The following is a 19,587-nucleotide window of genomic DNA, read 5'->3' on the forward strand; positions in this document are numbered from 1 at the left end:
TCTATCTATCTATCTATCTATCTATCTATCTATCTATCTATCTATCTGTCTGTTTTCTGAGCTGACTGCAAAGGAAGCGTTAAGGACCGCCCCCTCCGCGTTCCCGTCTCCATGGTAACAGTATTTTTTTTTTTTATCACTTGGAGAAAGGAAAGGTAATACCGTGACCCTCGTTCAAACAGGTACATGTTTCGCTGAAAAATTCATTATGAGATCGCAGAAGTTGTAAACGCAATAAAACTTTAAATCGCCGTTGGTTTTTCGTTATATTTTTCTATTTTTACTTTTAGTGTTTCCCAGTTAAACAAAGTTTACTGTCGTAGTTTAACTTGGGCGTTAGCCAGCTATCTAGCTAGCTAACTCGGACCGTTGTGTGTTTAATAATTTAATGCTATTTAACATCTTTTGTAACCTATTGTTAAGCATTCCTAAAAGACTCAACTTTAAGCTTCCTTCGACCTTAAAGGTGCGCTTTTGTTTTTCAGGAATAACTGGCTAAAATGGATGCTGAAGACAAGGAAAGCTCATCTGATGATATGACTGAGAAGTCTCTGTCTCTGGATGTTTACGACAGCAGTGATGAGAATACTGAGGGTGAGATTTTGTTACAGCCTGTTTGCAAATTATTGTAGGTGGCACCCATTCGTTCTTTGCTCAGCCTTTAGTTCTATTGACATAAAGTTTAAAAAAAAATAATAATAATTTGACCTGAATTTAGAGAACTATGAATATCAACACCTGTTTGAAATGTGTTTCAGGTTGCCCAAGACAGGAGACATTTAAAGATGAAAAAGCAGCTCTTTTTTCTGATTTGGAATGGTTGGAAGTATTGTTTGAGTGGGTATTTTTCAATTTATATCACCCATATGAGATAAAAATAGTAAAATAATAATAATTTTCTAGCCTTGAATCATCTGTTCCCTTTCCATCCATCCATCCATTATCTTTACCCACTTTTTCCTTTTCGGGTCACGAGGGTCACTGGTGCCCATGTCCAGCAGTAACTGTGCGAGAGGTGTGGTACACCCTGGACAGGTCGCAAGTCCATCACAGTGACACATAGAGACAAACAACCATTCACACTCTCACTCTCACCTAAGGATAATTTGGTTACCACTCAGTCTAACAGGCATGTTTTTAGTCTGTGGGAGGAGACCGGGGTACCCGGAGAAAACCCACGCATGCGGAGAGAGAACATGCAAACTCCACCCAGTAAGGTTCCTGACCGGGATCTGATCCGGCAACCTTCTTGCTGAGATGCAGCAGCTCTACCAACTGCCCCACCATGCCGCATCCTTTCTCTCTAGTTTTGTAATAAATATCCCTGTGGCTCCGTCGAATTATAAGTGTGAAGTTGTAAATAAAAACAATAAAATTTTATATTAACCTTTTATTTTCATTATTAATTGTTCATATTTTCTACATCATACATGAGGACTTGCAGTCGCCACAAGCACAACAGTAGTATATTTTTGCCTATTCACATAACATGCCAGAGAGATTTTGAATTCAATTTAATTTTAGCCTTGTTTTTATGTTTTTTTTCATCTGCCCCAAGTGAGAGTGAAGATGATGATGATGACCTTGTGCTTAAAGTTGATACTGGCAAGAAGATGAGCTATACCGAGACAGCACGGATGTTCAAGCTGAGACGAAACCTGGACCAGCTGGACTGCTTTCACCGACAGAAGGAGCGTGACGTGCAAACAGCCAGGTTTGAACCTGGCAACAACAGATTTCCAAAGCTGAAGTGCCTCTTTAACCCTGATAAAATTTTATGTGCCTCCTGGACTCCTCAGAAACCTGTTTATAAATAATGCTGCCTGGTTTTGACACAAGTCTTTGCTGTATGTTTTCAGTTTTGTACGATTTTTTTCTGATTCTTTTTCCCTATTTACTCTCTTTTCTTGCTTGCTCTTGTCACACAGAGCCAATCATTTCTGTGCCAATTGATTCAGCAATTTGTGGGAAGTCATTTCAGCTGAAGAGCGAACATTTCCCATAATGTCCTCTCTCCTCACCTTTCTTCCCTCTTTTTATTTGTCTTCAATGTGAACCATTAGGCGCCTGATGAACTGTGATGCAGTCCCCATCAAAATTGTCAGTCATCATCCTTCAGTGCTAAGCAACAATGGTCAGCATGGAGCTTTAGTGCTCTGTGAATAAACATCAGTTTAATGGAGCCTAACAACACCTGGCTTTTAACCAATATACAGCTCTTATATTACAGTGTGCAACTATTTCTATTCAGGACAGTCTTTCTCCCAAAACACAGATAGTTGTTTTCCACACTATTAGCTTGAAAAAGAACATTGGGTATTTCAGAGCTTTGGAGATGAGGATATCCTTTTGTCGCTTCTTAATATCTTTGTTGAACTGCTTTATTATTTTACTAAATGAGCTCCTTTATGTTGTAGTGGCTACAAAAAATCCATTTCCTTGATGTTCATGAAGATATTCCAATTGAACTGCCTCAAAAATATACATTAACTTATTTGTTTTTTTCTAGGGAGAGGCTGAAACTCTGTCATCAGACTGTTGAAAGTTTGCTGGAGCAGAGGGACAACTTGGAAAGGGAAATTGATCAACAGAAAGTAAAGGACAACAGGTAAGTTTTTTTATTTTATTTAAACATACAAAAAAATTAATGAAACAGAATAAAAAACAGTGACGTGTTTGTCCTTTTAAGCATGTATATGATATTTGTATGATTGTATGTGTGGAGGTAAATGAGGGCACAGATTGTAGTGTAAAGCACTTTGAGTATCTTGATTAAATAGAAAGTTACATTTTTCTAGCTTTTGCATTTATTTTACTCTTTGCTTATTTTATTTGGCAGTGTGGCGTTGTTTCGATTGCGAGCCCAGCACAAACAGTTGTGTCAACAGCTACAAAATGAGGAAGAGTTGGAGGGCCAAATCCACACTGAACTAAGACAACAAGAGTGAGTTCTAGATAAAGATAGATCGTCATGTCTATTTTTAAACACATTACTGTTGTTTTACAAAAGCAGTTCTCTCATTTCTTTTGATTCAACCACAGCTTTAACAAATAGGGAATAAATACAAATTGTTCAGAAAACAATAATAAAAACATAAAATTAGCTTTATAAACTTTGAGCACTCTCTTCTCTTCAGTCTTCTGAGCACTCAAGAACCAAATTTCAAATTTAGATCAATTTTAATTAATTTTCTTTTGCTTTCAACTGTATTGTGTTGCTCCTTAGACTGGAACTGAATGGAGTGGAAGTGGAGCTTGGCATGGTTTCTTCGCTTCGGCAGGTGGTGCAGGAGGAAGAGCAGGATTTCCAGGACCTTAAAGCCCAGAAGGCAGCGAAACGGTTGCAGCACGAGAGGAAAGTTGGCCAGAACCTGCAGAACAACATAAAGCTGCTCAGGGAGTAGGAACAGTAACAATGACTACCATTCACATAGCATTTTTCTACTGCTATTTTTTACACGTACACACACAGACTTTACTGTGTTTTATTTTCAATTTGTGATAATCTGTGATTGTGCTTTAATAGTAAACAGGAAGACATGCTAAAAAGGGAGAAAACTGAATGCCAGAGGAAAACTGAGGAGGGTCGACAATGCCAGAAGACAGCTGCCAAGTACTTGAATCAGACAATTAAAAGGTAATCAGCTGGTAAACCATGAACTGTATCATAATGGAACAAATGTATTGTCCTCAAAGATTTATTGGAGATTCATCTTGTCCTATTGATCATTCACTTTTACACTGGCATGGTATATACACTGTAGAGCAGACATGACACTGAAAAGTACATATTGATATACCAATGTTTTTGATGAGAATGTTTAGCTTATCACATGTGAAAAAGAATAATAGAAGTCAAACTTGGTGTAACCAAAATCCTAAACTAATGCATATTGGCTCCTAAACAACTTATTAGACAAAATGTATGAAAGATCAGGAATCAAATTCACTTGACCAGTGACAACTTGAAACATAAAATAAGAAGCTAATGAAGATCACATAGTCCAAATCTACTCAAAATAAAGTAAAATAAATAAATAAAAAAATCCAGCCTAAAACTGTGTTATATGTCTAACTTTTTTTTTTTGATAAATGTTTAATTATAGTCTATTCTATGAAAACCTATTATGAAAACTATTTGGAAATTTAAAAATATCAAATATTTGTCATGACTTTGTTGAAAATTATTGCTCGACATTGAAACTTTCGATGTTGAGCAATAATAATCCCAAAGTCCATGCTCAATAATCCAGGTATAAAATCCAACTGTTTTCAGTCAGGTCATCTGGACGGTTTCTTTTTTTGTACTGAGACATTTCACCTTCCATCCAGAAGGCTTCATCAGTCTGAGGAAGCGCCAAACAAAACTGCTTCTCCCCTAACAGCTTATTCCAAAGTGGAGTAGCAGTTTGACATGGAGTTTTGAACCAGTTTGACATGACTGTCGACGAGGGAGAGGGCGGGTACCGGAGGAGAGGACGTGACCCAAAGACCATCCTAGCACCAACATAACTGGTTTTTTCCACTTTGGAGTAAGCTGTTGGGGGAGAAGCAGTTTTGTTTGGTGTTTCCTCAGACTGATGAAGCCTTCTGGATGGAAGGCAAAACGTCTCAGCACAAAAAAAGAAACCGTCCAGATGACCTGACAGAAAATTATTGGAGAAATAATAATGTGCTGTTTTCCGTATATTACATTTTAAACAATAGTTGTTTACTTTTTTTTCTAGAATGCACCAGCAAGCAGCTGAGAAGGAGCAACAGAACAGGGAGTTAATAGAAAAGAAGATGCAAGCTGTTATGTCCCTGAAATCCAACATAGCAGCCAACCAAGTAAGCACAATAAATGCACAATACTCACAATAAACACATTATGATGGTTGTTTTACCAGTACTGAAATGTATTCTGATGGATATTAATTTTATAAATAATTGGCATATCCTTTGCATGTTGGCAGATAATTGGAAGGTAAACAGTCTTTTAGAAGAAAAATGGAACTAGTAAATATTATAAAAAGACATTGATGCTATTAGACTAATTAGATTTGTGCTGAAAATAATTTAGTGTACATTTTCAATGCTATGGTAACTGCATGCTTTTTTTTAAACACTAATAAAACAAAATATATATTTTTTGTGTTTTGGTTGTTATACCTGGTTACAATCAAGTGTCTTAATTGTTTCATTATACTTGACTACAATATGTCTAATACACGATACATCCTATAAACTGGACCTGGATTGGATTTTATTGTTTGCTCCAAATTCTCCTAGAAATAAAAGAAGAAAACATCTTTTTTTTTTTACTTTGTGTCTTATTGCTGACAGGTTTTATATTCTTGACATTCTGATTTTTCTACACTTTTCTATTCAACACATTTCTCCTACTTCATACAAGCTATTTATTTTAAGTCTGTATCTGATAGCTTTATTCATTAAGCTTTGTTGCTTAAGGAGAGTCTACGGATTCAACAAAACAGAGTCAAAGCAGACGCCCAGATGAAAGAGCAACAAGAAAGACAACTCGGAGAATCTCTGCAGACCCAGGGCATCAACAGTTTTAAACATATGTACCAGCTGAACAAACTGGAGGAGACGAAACGAAAGCAAGAGTACGTCCTCTCCTATCTTCTCTCCTCTGCTACATGTATGTCCTCTACTCCCACTCCATGCAGCAATGCGTGGGTGTTTTTTCTCTGTGTGCAGCAGAATCCATGACCCCATTTCAGCATAATGCAGTGTTGTTGATTTACACTTCCTAGGAAGTTTGAGGAGAGCCAGAAGTCAAAGAGGGTGGCAATTGTTACAAAAATTCTTCAGCAGGAACAGTTGATGAAGAGCAGAAACAAGAGCCAAGTGTTGCCTCTTAAACCTTCAACCAGTAACAAGTTTTCATCTTTGAGGAGGAAAAGAGAGAGGCTCATGTACTACCTTGATCCTTTCTTCCCATCGGTTGCTGAGGAGACGGCAACAACCGTAAGGGACCTTCTCAAGACCTGAGATGACATTGTTGAATTTGATTGTACATTAGTTCTGTTTGTGATTCTGTGAAATTGTCTAGCATTTCAGAAAGTCAAGTGACATTAGGAGCTATTCATCAACTTCTTCTGATGCCGAGGACCTGGAGGAAATGAGTGAAAACTTTCAGGAATCTGTAGCCCACAAGAGCCTCGCTGACTGCCTTGTTGAGCCTGAATTCACCGGCCTGTGGGAAAAACACTACAAGGTGTGCTACAACAACAGCCACTTGGAACAAAAAGCAAATTCATACAAGTTGCTAAATTTAAACAGTCATAAATCATGTACCTTTCAGCAGTCACATAATTATTTTGCGGAGTGCAGCAGGAACTGTTGGTACGTGGTGAAGCTGTGTGCATAAGAATGGTCAAATCAGGAAGGGAAGTGAAATGAACGTCACAGCGAAGCTTATTTCTGGCAGGTGAAAAGAGAAGCAATGGCAGCATGTGTCAGCTGAGATAGCACAAGTGCAAAAGTCAGGTAGACAATCCTGTGATGGGATCACACCAACTATGATGCCTGTCCGTATGTTAAAGTTTCAACTTTTGAACACTCAGAAGTCCTGACTTCATTAATAAATTATCAGTACACTTCAGTTAGACACAAAAACCTTGCTCGAAGACAGCTGTCAATTTGATCTAAACTACACACCTGTACAGTTCTGTGACTGTGTCTGCCACAGTTTGGACACAACTGTGTTGACAGAATCTGCCAAAGATAGACAGATAAATATAACAGCACATACCAAAGTATTAAAAACCACCTTTGTGGCAGTTTCTGCTACAGCAGGTGTCACCAAGCGCACATTTTCCAATGATGGCACACACACTCAAACACACACACACACACACACACTGATACACAAGGTGAAAAATAATGCCAGCCAGGCTGTCACAGCTGGTAACAATCATGGTTCAACATTGAGGAAGTGACAAGAGTCTCAACAATCTGAGTTCTGCAGGGCTTCTACTTATACTTTTGTGTGAAATAATTAAAATATTAAAGAATCAAAGTAAGATTTTTTATAACAAGAGCCTAAATATTTATTGAATATAAACTATCAAAAGTTTGGACACATTTTCTTAAATGGGAGGTCGTGTGTATAAAGGTATGCAGTATTTATAAATGTATTTAAGCTATATGTACTTTTATATACATGTTGAGTGTTTTTCATTAGCCTGCCATCATGGAGGTGAGTTGGCACTTTCACATAGCTGAAATGTGAGGCGACAGCCATCACTTCTCATTTAGTTGGTGTCTCCATAGAGTGAACGCAGTGATACAGCTCAGAGAACAGAGCCAGCGACAAGTCAAGTAGAAATGATTTCTCCTCCTAACGTACAGATCAGACTAATGCCCTCATCTGGATACTGTCCAGTAGGGTACAAGTACAGTGATGCAGTTTTTTCACAGTTTCTTTGGATCCGTTGTGGGATAAACGGCTGCGGGAGATCCTTCCTGCCTACAGCCATCAGCATCTGTAACAACTCTTTAATGAAGCCAGGATGACGAGTTACAACATTTAATTTCCCCTTTTGGATTAATAAAGGTTTTTTTTATTGAATTGAATTGAATGCACAAAACTAATGAGACGTATGATGAATGAATGTCTAAGCTTCAACTTTTGAAGAACCAAACTATACAAATGGGGAAAAAATATACTTAATTTTGAATAAAATAATTTCTTGAGCCATGATTTTATTTAGACATGTTGATAAAATGTATATGTTTTACAGTTTATCAAAGGGTGTCTGTATTTCAGTGTAGACTGTGTCACATGTGAATGACATATTGTTGTTTTTTCTGACTAGACAATAATTTTACAATAGTTGTAGTTAAAGGACTACTGAATTTATTTTATTTATTTTATTTTTTCTTAATTTGAGACATGAAAATAGACATCATCATGCATTTAAAATACATGTTTATTAGATTTTTATATACTACACAATATTACTGGTATGTGCACTGGTAAATTAGAAATTTGAAAAATTGCATCTTGAAAATCCTCTCAGAAATATCTGATTTTAAAAATGCCTCATTTGTTAATTAGTTAACATTTATGCTGAATCTCAGATCAATAAAGAATGCAATGATGGGAAGAAAACAAAAAAACATTTTTATTGTAGACAAACAAATATTTAATCATTCATTTTTATGACTGTGAGAATAGTCATGTAAAGAACAAATTATGGACTCATGCCCAACAAAAAAATGTTTCCTGTTTTGTAGTGGGGCAGGTGTGGCTGAGTGGTTAGAGCAGTCATCCTCCAATGCAAGAGTTGGGGGTTCGAATCCACCAGCAATCACATGCCGAAGTGTCCATGGGCAAGACACTGAACCCCTCATTGCCTCCGATGTGTGTCCCATCAGTGAATGAATGTGATAAAGCTCTGATTAGTCTTTTTAGAATGATTTGTTCAATTAGCTTTGTAGAGATCTACTAGAGTGCTGTATGAATGGGTCAATGAGGCACAGATTGTACTGTAAAGCGCTTCGAGTGTCTTGATAAGATAGAAGGGTGCTATATAAGTACAGTCCATTTACCATTTATTAGAGAAGTCTTAATACATAAGACAAAGACCAAACAACCAAGTGGAACAAAAAGTTATCACTTTTTTTAAGTCTTGCTGTTTGTGAGAAAGAAAACAACTGTTGCACTGGCATGCTGAATTAAATAAAGTTACATATACATATTTAACTCTGCTTTGATTGTTTTTATGTTCCAGAGGCCTGTCTCTGAGAAGGCTACAGCACTGCAAACAGAGGCACAGGAAGATGAACCGGACACAACCAGCTGTAGAAAGTTAAACGTGACTTCTAAAAAAGTTCATGAAAAAAAGTCCAAAGGGCCTCCATTTGTCAGTAAACCAGAAGTCCTCTCTTTCAAGGTATCACTCCTACGTTTTCAGAAAAGCATTACTTTTTAAAAAAAACGCATACTTAAAGTATGTCTGAATCAAAATTATCTATTTTAGGACTTCGAAGTTGGGAAACTGTATAAGAAGAAAATAGTTCTGACAAACATCAGCTATATCTTTAACCACTGCAAGCTCCTCAGAGTCTCTGCTCAGCTGAAGGGTTTCATCTCTGTGAAGTAAGATTTTCTCATCAGGGCCTGCAAACATTTTAGTAGAAAGAAACTGAAAACACTTGTAAAACGCAGGGGCACCTCAAATTCAGACAAGTGTGTATACAGCTTTGTAAAACCCACACACCTTATATTCTTCATATATGGTAATTTGAAGATGAACTGTTGGGGAGTTCGTTGTTAAAACAAATATTTATGGCAAACACGGGGTTTGTAGCTCATCACTAAGAAACATTTTTTTTAAGATTACAACATTAAGTATTGAATTTTCATTTATTTGCTTAAATCAAATGTGGACTACGTAACAACATGATCAAAATGTGTTTAAACGGCAAAGTTGTATTTTTTTTTAACTTTTTTTTTAATAGTTTTAGTTTAGAGAAAGTGTTCGCTTTGCCTTTCCTTTTCTGTTAAGCTAGGACCTGTTTTTCATCTTTTATTTATTTTGTTTTCTCAAAAGGTAGAATATTGACATTTTATGGATATCAAATAAACTAAAACAATATTAGAAGAAATTGTTTAAAAGCATTAGATAAACACTGCTAATATTAGATTTATGTCTAAGCAACAAACACAATATAGAGTTTCTTAAAATTCACTTTATGTTTAACAACTTGAATTTTCATTGGGAAACCTCAGCTCATTTGTCAGTTTTTAAAAATGCTAATACAGTTTGTTGCTTTTAAAATATGATGAAACGTGTGCAAAAGCAAAGCCTGTCCTCCCACATATGGACACCAGCTTGAATCCCCACACGCCCAACTCATGAGTTCCAGCTAAATGAGTCAGTCGATGCTCCTCCATCTCCTTTCTCCGAGCCTGCCAGCAACCCACAGGACAAGCAGAGTTGTATTGTTCTCCAGGTCACTGTCTGTGTATCACTTTCCCATTAGCTCTTCTAGGACGGATGTGGTTGCTTCTTTTCTCTCCTCTTTCTGCCTGACTGAGTGAAAAGCCTTGTAGGCTACAGAAGGGTCAGCTGGAAACTACTGGTGCTGTTCTTGAGCACTGATGCAGGACCACTTGTCTGAACATATCACCTTCGAGTCCTCTGTTCCTAACTCGCGTATAACAGACACGCACTTCCAACCCTAATCTGTGAATGTGCACATACTGTGGAATGCATTTTATATCCTCTTACACTGTTCTATCTCCCTTTCATGTGGCAGAGGTTCAGTCAGTGATCTCTGAGATCTTCACATAGATCAATTCAAGTAGATAAAGATCATAATATATGCAGTGTGTTTAGGTATGAATAAATATACATTATACATGCAGATGGTCTGTTACAATAAATTGTCCAGTAGGGACAATAAACCTAACGGAAGACTCTTATAGACAGAAAAAAGCAGTGTCCCTTGCCCGGATGTGGATTACCGTGGCCCCACCCTGGAGCCAGGCCTGGGGGAGGGGCTAGTCGGCGATCACCTGGTGCCCTGGTCTATCCATGGAACCCAGTCAGGCTTAGCCCGAATGAACAACATGGGTGTGCCTCCCTGTGGGCTCACCACCTGCAGGAGGGGCCATACAAGTCGGGTCCATGGGCAGTGGTCAAAGGCAGGGACCTTGGCGGTCTGACCCTGGCTTACCAAAGCTGGCTTTTGGGACATGGAATGTAACCTCTCTGGTGGGGAAGGAGCCTGAGCTTGTGTGTGAGGTTGAGGGGTACCGACTAAATATAGTTGGGCTCACCTCAGTACACAGCATGGGCTCCAGAACCAATCTCCTTGAGAGGGACTACACTTATTCTACTCTGGAGTTGCCCATGGTAAGATGTACCAAGCTGATGTGGGTCTACTTTTAGTCACCCCATTTGTTGCCTGTGTGTTAGAGTTTTCCCCGGTAGATGAGAGGGTGGCTTCCCTTCGCCATTGGGTCATTCTCAGACTGTTGTTTGTGCCTACACGCCAAACTGCAGTTCAGAGTATCCAGCCGCCTTGGAGTCCTTGGTGGGGGTGCTGGAAGGTGCGCCAGCTGGGAACTCCTTGATTCTGCTGGGGGACTTCAATGACCACGTGGGTAATGACAGTGTGACTTGTAGAGGTGTGATTGGGAGGAACAGCCTCTTTGATCTGAACTTGAGCGGTGTTCTGTTGTTGGACTTCTGTGCTAGTCATAGTTTGTCTATCATTGGTCATCGATGATTGACTTTGTAGTTGTGTTATCTGATTTAAGGACGCTTGTTTTGGACACTCGGGTGAACAGAGGAGCTGAGCTGTCAACTCACCACCTGGTAGTGAGTTGGGTCAGATTGCGGGGAAGATGCTGGACAGACCTGATGGACCCAAATGTGTAGTGAGGGTTTGCTGGGAATGCCGGGCAGAAGAACCCATCAAAAAGATCTTCAATTCACACCTCCAGGAGAACTTTAACCACAGCCCAGCTGAGGCGGGGAACATTGAGTCAGAGTAGGCCATGTTCCGCACCTCAATTGTTGAACTAGCTGCCTTGAGCTGTGGCCACCAACTCTGTGGTGGACACTCTGGATTAAGGAGGCTGTCAAGCTGAAAAAGAAGTCATATTGGGCCTTGTTGGCTGGTGGGGCTCCAGAGGTAGTTGAGGAGTACCAAAGGGCCAAGCGATCTGCAGCCTTGTCTGTAGCCGAGACAAAAGCTTGGATGTGGGAGGAGTTCAGTGAGGCCTTGAATAAAGACTCTCGATCGGCTCCAAGGAGATTCTGGCAAACCACCAGGCGGGTGAGGAGTGAAAAACAGCACTTTACTAACACTGCTTTCAGTGAAGGTGGGGTGCTATTGACCTCAACAAGTGATGTCATTGGGAGGTGGAAGGAATATGTCTCTGACCTTCTCAATCCCACATGCACATCCATCTTCCATAGAGAAAGCTGAGTTGGCGGACTTTGGGGTGGGTCTGTTCATAACCGTTGCTCAGGTTGCCATGGTAGTTAAAACGTTCCATCGCAGCAGGGCTCCGGGGGTAGATGAGATTCACCCTGATTTCCTCAAGACTGGATGTTGTGGTGCTGTCTTGGTTGACACACCTTTGCAACATTGCATGGACATTGGGGCCAGTTCCACTGGACTGGCAGTCTGGGGTGGTGGTTGCCATCTTCAAAACAAGGGACCGGAGGCTGTGCTCCAATTATAGGGTCATAACTCTTCTTAGCCTCCCTGTTCAGGGGTACTGGAGAAACAAGTCCAATCACTGTTCAAACTTCAGATCAAGGAGAAACTACGCAGGTTTCATCTTGGCTGTGGAACATTGGATCAACTCTTTATCCTCACTAGGGTCCTCGAGGGGTCATGGGAGCTTGTCCATCCAGTCTACATGTGTTTTCTGGACTTGGAGAAGGCTTTCAACCATGTTCCTTGAGGTACACTGTGGGGGGTGCTCTGTGAGTATGGGATTGGGGGCCCGTTGCTACGGGTTGTTCGGTCCCTATCCAAGCGGTGTGAGAGTTTGCATTGCTAGTAGTAAGTCAGACCCCTTCAAGGTGGGAGTTGGTCTATGCCAGGGCTGCCCATTGTCATAAATTCTGTTCATAACATTCATGGACAGGATTTCTTGGTGCAGCCAGGGGTTGGAGGAATTCTAGTTCGGTGGCCTCAGGATTCCATTTCTGCTTTTTGCATATGATGTGGTCCTGTTGGCATCATCGTGCTGTGATTTCCAGCTCTCATTGGAGCGGTTTGCAGCTGTGTGTGAAGCGGCTGGGATGAGAATCGGCACCTCCAAATCTGAGTACATGGTCCTCAGTCGGAAAAGGGTGGATTGGTCTCTTCGGGTCCAATGTGAGGTTCTGCCTCAAGTGGAGGACTTCAAGTATCTCACGATTTTGTTCACGAGTGAGGGAAGAATAGAGCTTGAAATTGACAGACAGATTGGTGCAGCTTCTGCAGTATTGCGGACTCTGTGCCATTCCGTTGTGGTGAAAAGGAAGCTGAGCTGTAAGGCAAAGGTCTCTGTTTACTAGTCAGTCTATGTTCCTACCCTCATCTATGGTCACAAACTCTGGGTAGTGACTGAAAGAATGAGATTGTGGACACAGGCGATTGAAATGAGTTTCCTCCGCAGGGTAACTTGACTCTTCCTTAGAGATAGGGCGAGAAGTTCAGTTATCCGGGAGAGACTCGGAGTAGAGCCGCTGCTCCTTCACATCAAGGGGAGCCAATTGAGGTGGTTCGGGCATCTGGTAAGGATGTCCCCATAATGCCTCCCTAGGGAGGTGTTTTGGGCATGTCTGACTGGGAGAAGACCCTGGGAAAGACCCAGGACACACTGGAGAGACTATGTCTCTCAGTTGGTCTGGGAATGCCTTGGAGTCCTTCCAGAAGAGCTGGAAGAGGTGGCTGTGGAAAGAGATGTCTGGGCCTCCCTGCTCAATCTGCTGCCCCCGCGACCCAACTTCGGAGCAAGTGGAAGATAATGGATGGATGGATGGATGGTTTGTCAAAAAAATGCAGCATGTTTTTTGTGAACATTTTGTTCTTCAAAGAAAGAAAATAGAAAGTTTTGGTATTAATTTTTAGGGGATTTTCTCAACAAAACATGCCAATATCTGCCACTATAAAACATTTCTTGGCCTGAAACTTGTTGACTTGGCCACATAGGCTTAGCTTGGTGTCTAGCAAAATTAATTTAGTTGTAATAATATTCCCTGGTGTAATCTAATATGTTACATGTACTGGTACACATATTTTTACACACCAGATGCACCCAGTCACAACTGTAGATGAACAGATGCTCAGATATATTCATCATTTAACACGGATTCCTCATTTTTCTGGACTGAATAAAACGTGCATTGAATTTAAGGAAATGCAAACGTGAGACGTCATTTATATTTGACCCATCAAAATGAATGCGGTCATTTATTTACAGAATCAAAATTTAACATCAAACATTTACATTAATTTGGCAAATTATGAAAATAACAACATAAGCAATCAATCAGGAAAAATCATACGGCCATGATTTTTCCGTTGCTTCACCACAGACATTTATGAAAACTGTACAATTATGATCTTTTACCCACATGTACGTGGATGAGCATTTTACACAGACATTTCTAAATATCTGGAAGAATTTCTACTTGATAGAAAAGTTTAAAGATGGAAAGAAGTTTAGAGGGAGTAAGATGGTGTGTGAGGGGAAGGAAGTGTTCACCAGAATCGACACTCTCCGGCTTTCTTCAGCTTTTCCTTACAGTACACTTAGGTGATGAAATCGGCTCCTTTACCTGGAGATGTCTCAGGTGAGATTCCGTTTAACGCACCCTTTCAGCGTCTCAGTAGGATGCTGTTACTCGTCCGAAGTAATGGCGAGGCTCTGTTCGACACATATTCACCTCAGTGGAAAATGTTATAATCCCATGGAACTCGGAAGAGCTCTGTTGTCAGGATCATCCCGTCTCTCACAGAACTGGTTGGACTGTGTATCCAGCAGAACTCCAACAGAACCAAGACTGAGTAGACCAGGAAGTACTGACATTTTAAAGAGCTGTTTCCCGGTTCACTTTTGGGATTTGTTCATTGGTCAGAAACGACCAGACGGGGTGTGTTTTGTGACGTAAGAGGTTAGAGACAGCGAGAATTGTTATGAAACAGATCAGAAATGTTCTCACAGAAAGAGAGAGTTTTGTTTTGGCGCGTTTCAGAAACAGGTGCCAAAACTTCTCTATTTACGTCTGAGAGGATTCTAAAAACATGACAGTTCGTTCAACAACTTGTTTTTCGTTTGACTCCAACCTTGGAAACGCACACTTGCTCACTCAAAGGCAGAAATCAGAAAATGCATAATTATTCTGTAACAGCTTTGACATGAGAATAAAAATCATTACTCAGTTAATAAAATTGATTAGTTCACTGCCACATCTAAAATGGTTTGAACTAAGACACTTTGATTATCAACATTTGAAAAATAGTAATGATAATAAAAAGAGAGTGTTCTTTTCACTTGAATCTTCAAGAAAGAAAGTCTCAGGATGGGTGAACCTGTATTTCTGAGTTCAAATCAATGAAATGACAGTCCCTGTCCCACAAGGTTCTTAAGGTCAAGATTTTTGACCTTAGACTTAGTTTTTGACATGGGCCTAGTCCACTACACAACCAACCCAATAACTACTACATCACTATCATTTTTAAATCACTACATTTAGTTGTAAAAGGTTCTAAGATAAAAACAGAATTATAACTATAAATGCTGCCAAACTAATTTATCTATTATACACCCACCATCCATTAATCACTGCTTTTTGTTTATAAAATGCAGGTTACTCACACATTCAAACCTACAATAAGATCAGTTGTGAAACCTGCAAAGTCTTTATTGCTCCCCCAGCAAATAAAACTTCAACACAGAAGGAGAGAGAAATAAGGACTGCTAACACTGGGCTTATTCACCAGATGATGGCTTCTTTTACACCTCCTTCATTTCTAAAAATGGCTTCCTCTTCCCTCCACATCCCCCTACCCATTGTAGGTACATTCATGTCAGAGTGGGCTCTGCTATGACTTTTCGCTTCTGAAAGAAAAAACAGAACAGTCTGGACTTGCCAGACTTGGTGAAAATCCATAGTATAGATGTTGTGTTTAGTGGCACTTCTTAGCAAGTGTTGTAAATGACTGGCTGAGTGGAAGACACCACTCTGTGTTCCTGAGCTCAGATGTGCGACATCAAAAGGAGGAAATGCTTCTACAAAATATCAAAGAATATGATTGCATTTATTTAATGTTTGTTTTTTCTTTTTGATTTAGTCCATGTTGGATGCAATTACCAATTAGGAATATAGTACAAGATAATAATAAAAAATAGAACTCTTAAAAGTAAATTGTAATTTTAGTCATAATATTGAAAGTGGGTGTAGAATGGGCATATGCGGGTTGTAATATTGAAACACGGACTTGCAATCAGCTGCGTTACTGTACATTAGGAGATTTTGGCCATCATCCTTTAGTTTATTTGGTATGGGATTCATTCTTACAGTAAGTTTAAGTGAACAAATTTACTGTAATTGGGACAGATAAATGGATTTTTAGCTTTGAACCATCTCTGGAAAATTCAGAGTTAGGGAGTCATGATCGCAACAGATTTCAAACAAATTTACACCAAAATTCTCTAAAACCTGCACTTGGAAGTTGGAATTATGAATGTTATTGTTAAGTTGGCTCTTTTTTTTTTATTAATTTCAATTCAGTTTATTTATATAGCGCCAAATCACAACAAAGTTGTCTCAGGGCACTTTACAGGAACATTCACATACATAAAAGTCAATTAGTAAAGTTTTCTATGTAAGGGATCCAGCAGACAAGTTGAATCTTGGCTTTGTTGCAGTCTCCCATCCTGAGCAAGCAAAGTGGCAACAGTGGAAAAGAAAAACTCTCTTTTAAAAGGAAGAAACCTCCAGCAGAACCAGGCTCAGGACAAGTGGCCATCTGCTTTGACCGACTGGTTGAGAGGACAGGAAGGAGAGACAGACGAACATAGAATGGTAGGTCCAGGTGTATCTGAAAGACAAAAAACACATGTTAAGGATAGAAAAAATAATTACAAATACAAAACAGGTTGAGCCGAGTAAGTAAAGAAGATGTGGTCAGTTTTTCCTCCAGCAGTCTAAGCCTATAGCAGCATAACTAAGGGACAGCTCAGGAAACCCAAGCTGACCCTAACTATAGGATTTAGCAAAAAGGAAAGTCTTAAGCCTAGTTTTAAAACTGGATAATGTGTCAGCCTCACGGACAGAGATTGGAAGTTGGTTCCACAAGAGAGGAGCCTGACAACTGAAAGATCTGACTCCCATTCTGTTTTGTAAATTCTAGGAACCACAAGTAAACCTGCAGTCTGAGAGCGAAGTGCTCTGTTGGGAAAATATGGAACAATAAGATCTGTAATATAAGATGAAGCTAGGTTGTTGAGAGCTTTGTAGGTTAGAAGTAAGATTTTGAATTCAATTCTGGACTTGACAGGGAGCCAATGGAGAGAAGCTAAAACTGGAGAAATATGATCTCTCCCACTAACTCCGGTTAAGACTCTGGCAGCAACATTTTGGATCAACTGAAGACGTTTTAAAGAAGTATTTGGACATCCAGATAATAAACCATTGCAATAGTCCAGTCTAGACGTGACAAATGCATGAACCAGTTTTTCTGCATCATTTTTAGATAAGATGTTTCTAATTTTAGTGATATTACGCAGGTGGAAGAGAAGACAAACAAAAGAGAATCTTAAAGTCAGTGGTTTTAATTCACTTCCTTAAAAAAATGAATTCAATATTCACTGCCAAGGTGAGGAAGATGCAAATGCATGCGTTGTCCTTATCTGTAGTCAGGCTTTCAAAAAAGTCACTTTACCACACATTATATCATCTACATAAGAAATTGTGCCTATGCGCCAAACAGCAAATTGATCAAAACGTCCAATTTTATGTTTTATTCATACACCTTGTGCTTATATAACTTAATATTTTAGCAGTTCCCATGCATGTCTCTTGTTGTAGTACATTTTGAATGGCTTAGAAAGCTGAAAACAAGCACCTTTCTGTAACTTATAACTTGTAACATGATGAAGCCCTCCAGATAGAGGGCGAAACGTGTCTATAAAAAAGAAACTATCCAGATGACCTGACTGAGAATTATTAGATTTGATACCTGGATGATTGAGCATGAACTTTGCTAACTTGTAACATGCTTTTAGACTAATTACCTAATCATCATATGGAACACAGGTTATTTTATTGACTAACACATATTCACAACAGTCAGCTCAGGAGGTGGATGATGTGTTCTTTACTCTGTAGCCATGTTAACAAGTTGCTTTGTGCTTTTGGGTTTAAAACTACATTCACAGTTCAAGTGGGCCAGAGCAGTGTTTACATAGTCCCACACTGCCTGCCAGCCTTCCATGTAAAGCATTAATTGTGTTGATTTATTTGAACCTCATATGGAAAACCCTGTGTACACACATAATATGGTTTTGCCAAGTTGAAACAAAAATGTCGACATGGTTTATGAGTATTTGAACTTTATTGCAACCTATTTAATTGACTTACTTCAGATAAACACATAGCTTTTAATAGAAGAATGGTCTAAAATGTGTCTTTTATTTACAGCTTTTTAGTTGTGATTTAGGGTGCATTCACACCAGCCCTTTTTAGTCCGCTTTAATCGAACTCTAGCTTGTTTTCCTTGAAAGTCCGGTTCGTTTAGGGAGGTGTGAACGCGCCATCGAACTCTGTCACGGAACAAAATGGCGAACTCTGGCCCGGGCTAAAACCTAGGTCTCGGTCCGGTAGAAGCGAACTCCAGCACGGTTCTAGTGCAGTGTGAATGTAAACAGACCGAGCCCCGCTCCACAGGATAAACAAACACGCATTTCTCTTACCTTATATGGAGCCGTCAGCTACCTTGTGTGGAAAACAATATTCTCCATGGTCTTCTGTCTCATCTTCTGCTCATGCTAAGTCCATTTTTGAAAAATTACAAAATATAACTCCTAAAACTGCTAAAACTTGATGCCACTTCGTTTTTATTTTTATTTACAGAAGAAGAAGAAGACGTGTCTTCAGAGGTTTTTGTGTCGTTTCTTTCAGTAGTTCTTGGTGCAGCGCCCCCACAGGCGAGCGGGGGAATAGGTTGGCTCAACAGGTTGACTCGACTGCACAGTGCAGTGTGAATGCAAACGCACCAGCTCAAATGTAAACAAAAGCTCATGAATATTGGTCCCGAACCGAACCGAGTCGAACCGAGTCTACCGGACTATCTAGTGTGAAAATGACCTAAATCATTTTCTCACAAACCACACAAAAATGCTTCCAGAAGTAAAAGAAAAATTCCTATCAAATATGAACAGCATTCACCGAAGTACAAACAAGTACAAGAAGTCACAGCAAAATTACTCAAGTAATATTCACAGACATCATACAAAGTTTTGATGTTTTTTGGTGTTTTTTTTTTAATTTATTTATTTTTGGCATAAATAGTTTTTGGAAATGGTTGAGTATGGGTTCTAGGGTGTTTTCTTTCTGAAATGAATTATGAACAGGGAGTCCTTATTGATTTACTGTTGGAGAAGTCAACGGGGATTGCTAAGAATGCATAATTTAACACAGAATAGTCAGTGATACTGTAAAACCATGATTTTAGCCTCATCATTTCAGTCTTCTGCAGTAAACTCCTTGTAGAGTATGGCCTCATTTGCAGCAGTTTATTTGGGACTGTAGCAAGCTTTTTCAAACACTGCCTCGCTCAGCATTTAATCCCAAGTGAACTGCTCTATATTCCTTCACGTCTTTTTATGCCACCTGTCTTGAAGCTAGAAAATAAAACCTTCTTACAATAAAGAACTTTGCCGAGAGAAAATGATAATTCAGATGAAAGTGCAATGTGACACTTGGAATTACCTACAAATCATCAGGTGGGATTCTTTTATGCATTTCCAAATCACGGCGGTGCGCAGCATAGAAACTTCAGCCAGACTGCCACAACTTTCTCACCTCATTGCTGGACCAATAACACCCCCCCCCC

The 19,587-nt window shown here is 39.5% G+C and overlaps 1 protein-coding gene across 1 annotated transcript in view; it reads left to right on the forward strand.

Annotated features, from left to right (window-relative positions):
* Window positions 1–500: 500 nt before the first annotated feature.
* The window catches only part of cfap74 (cilia and flagella associated protein 74), a gene marked incomplete at its 5' end in the record, with an annotated part of 56,139 nt that continues 37,052 nt past the window's right edge, over window positions 501–19,587 (forward strand). Inside the window, 13 exons of the mRNA XM_037684336.1 lie at window positions 501–594; window positions 759–837; window positions 1,559–1,714; window positions 2,510–2,608; window positions 2,840–2,944; window positions 3,227–3,400; window positions 3,527–3,637; window positions 4,728–4,830; window positions 5,452–5,609; window positions 5,760–5,973; window positions 6,059–6,223; window positions 8,745–8,906; window positions 8,994–9,112. Coding sequence (XP_037540264.1) covers window positions 501–594; window positions 759–837; window positions 1,559–1,714; window positions 2,510–2,608; window positions 2,840–2,944; window positions 3,227–3,400; window positions 3,527–3,637; window positions 4,728–4,830; window positions 5,452–5,609; window positions 5,760–5,973; window positions 6,059–6,223; window positions 8,745–8,906; window positions 8,994–9,112 — 1,739 coding nt within the window. The remainder of the gene's footprint in view (window positions 595–758; window positions 838–1,558; window positions 1,715–2,509; window positions 2,609–2,839; window positions 2,945–3,226; window positions 3,401–3,526; window positions 3,638–4,727; window positions 4,831–5,451; window positions 5,610–5,759; window positions 5,974–6,058; window positions 6,224–8,744; window positions 8,907–8,993; window positions 9,113–19,587) is intronic.

This window comes from Nematolebias whitei, chromosome 11 (genome assembly GCF_014905685.2).
Source record: "Nematolebias whitei isolate Nwh7 chromosome 11, NemWhi1, whole genome shotgun sequence".
Taxonomy (NCBI): domain Eukaryota; kingdom Metazoa; phylum Chordata; class Actinopteri; order Cyprinodontiformes; family Rivulidae; genus Nematolebias; species Nematolebias whitei.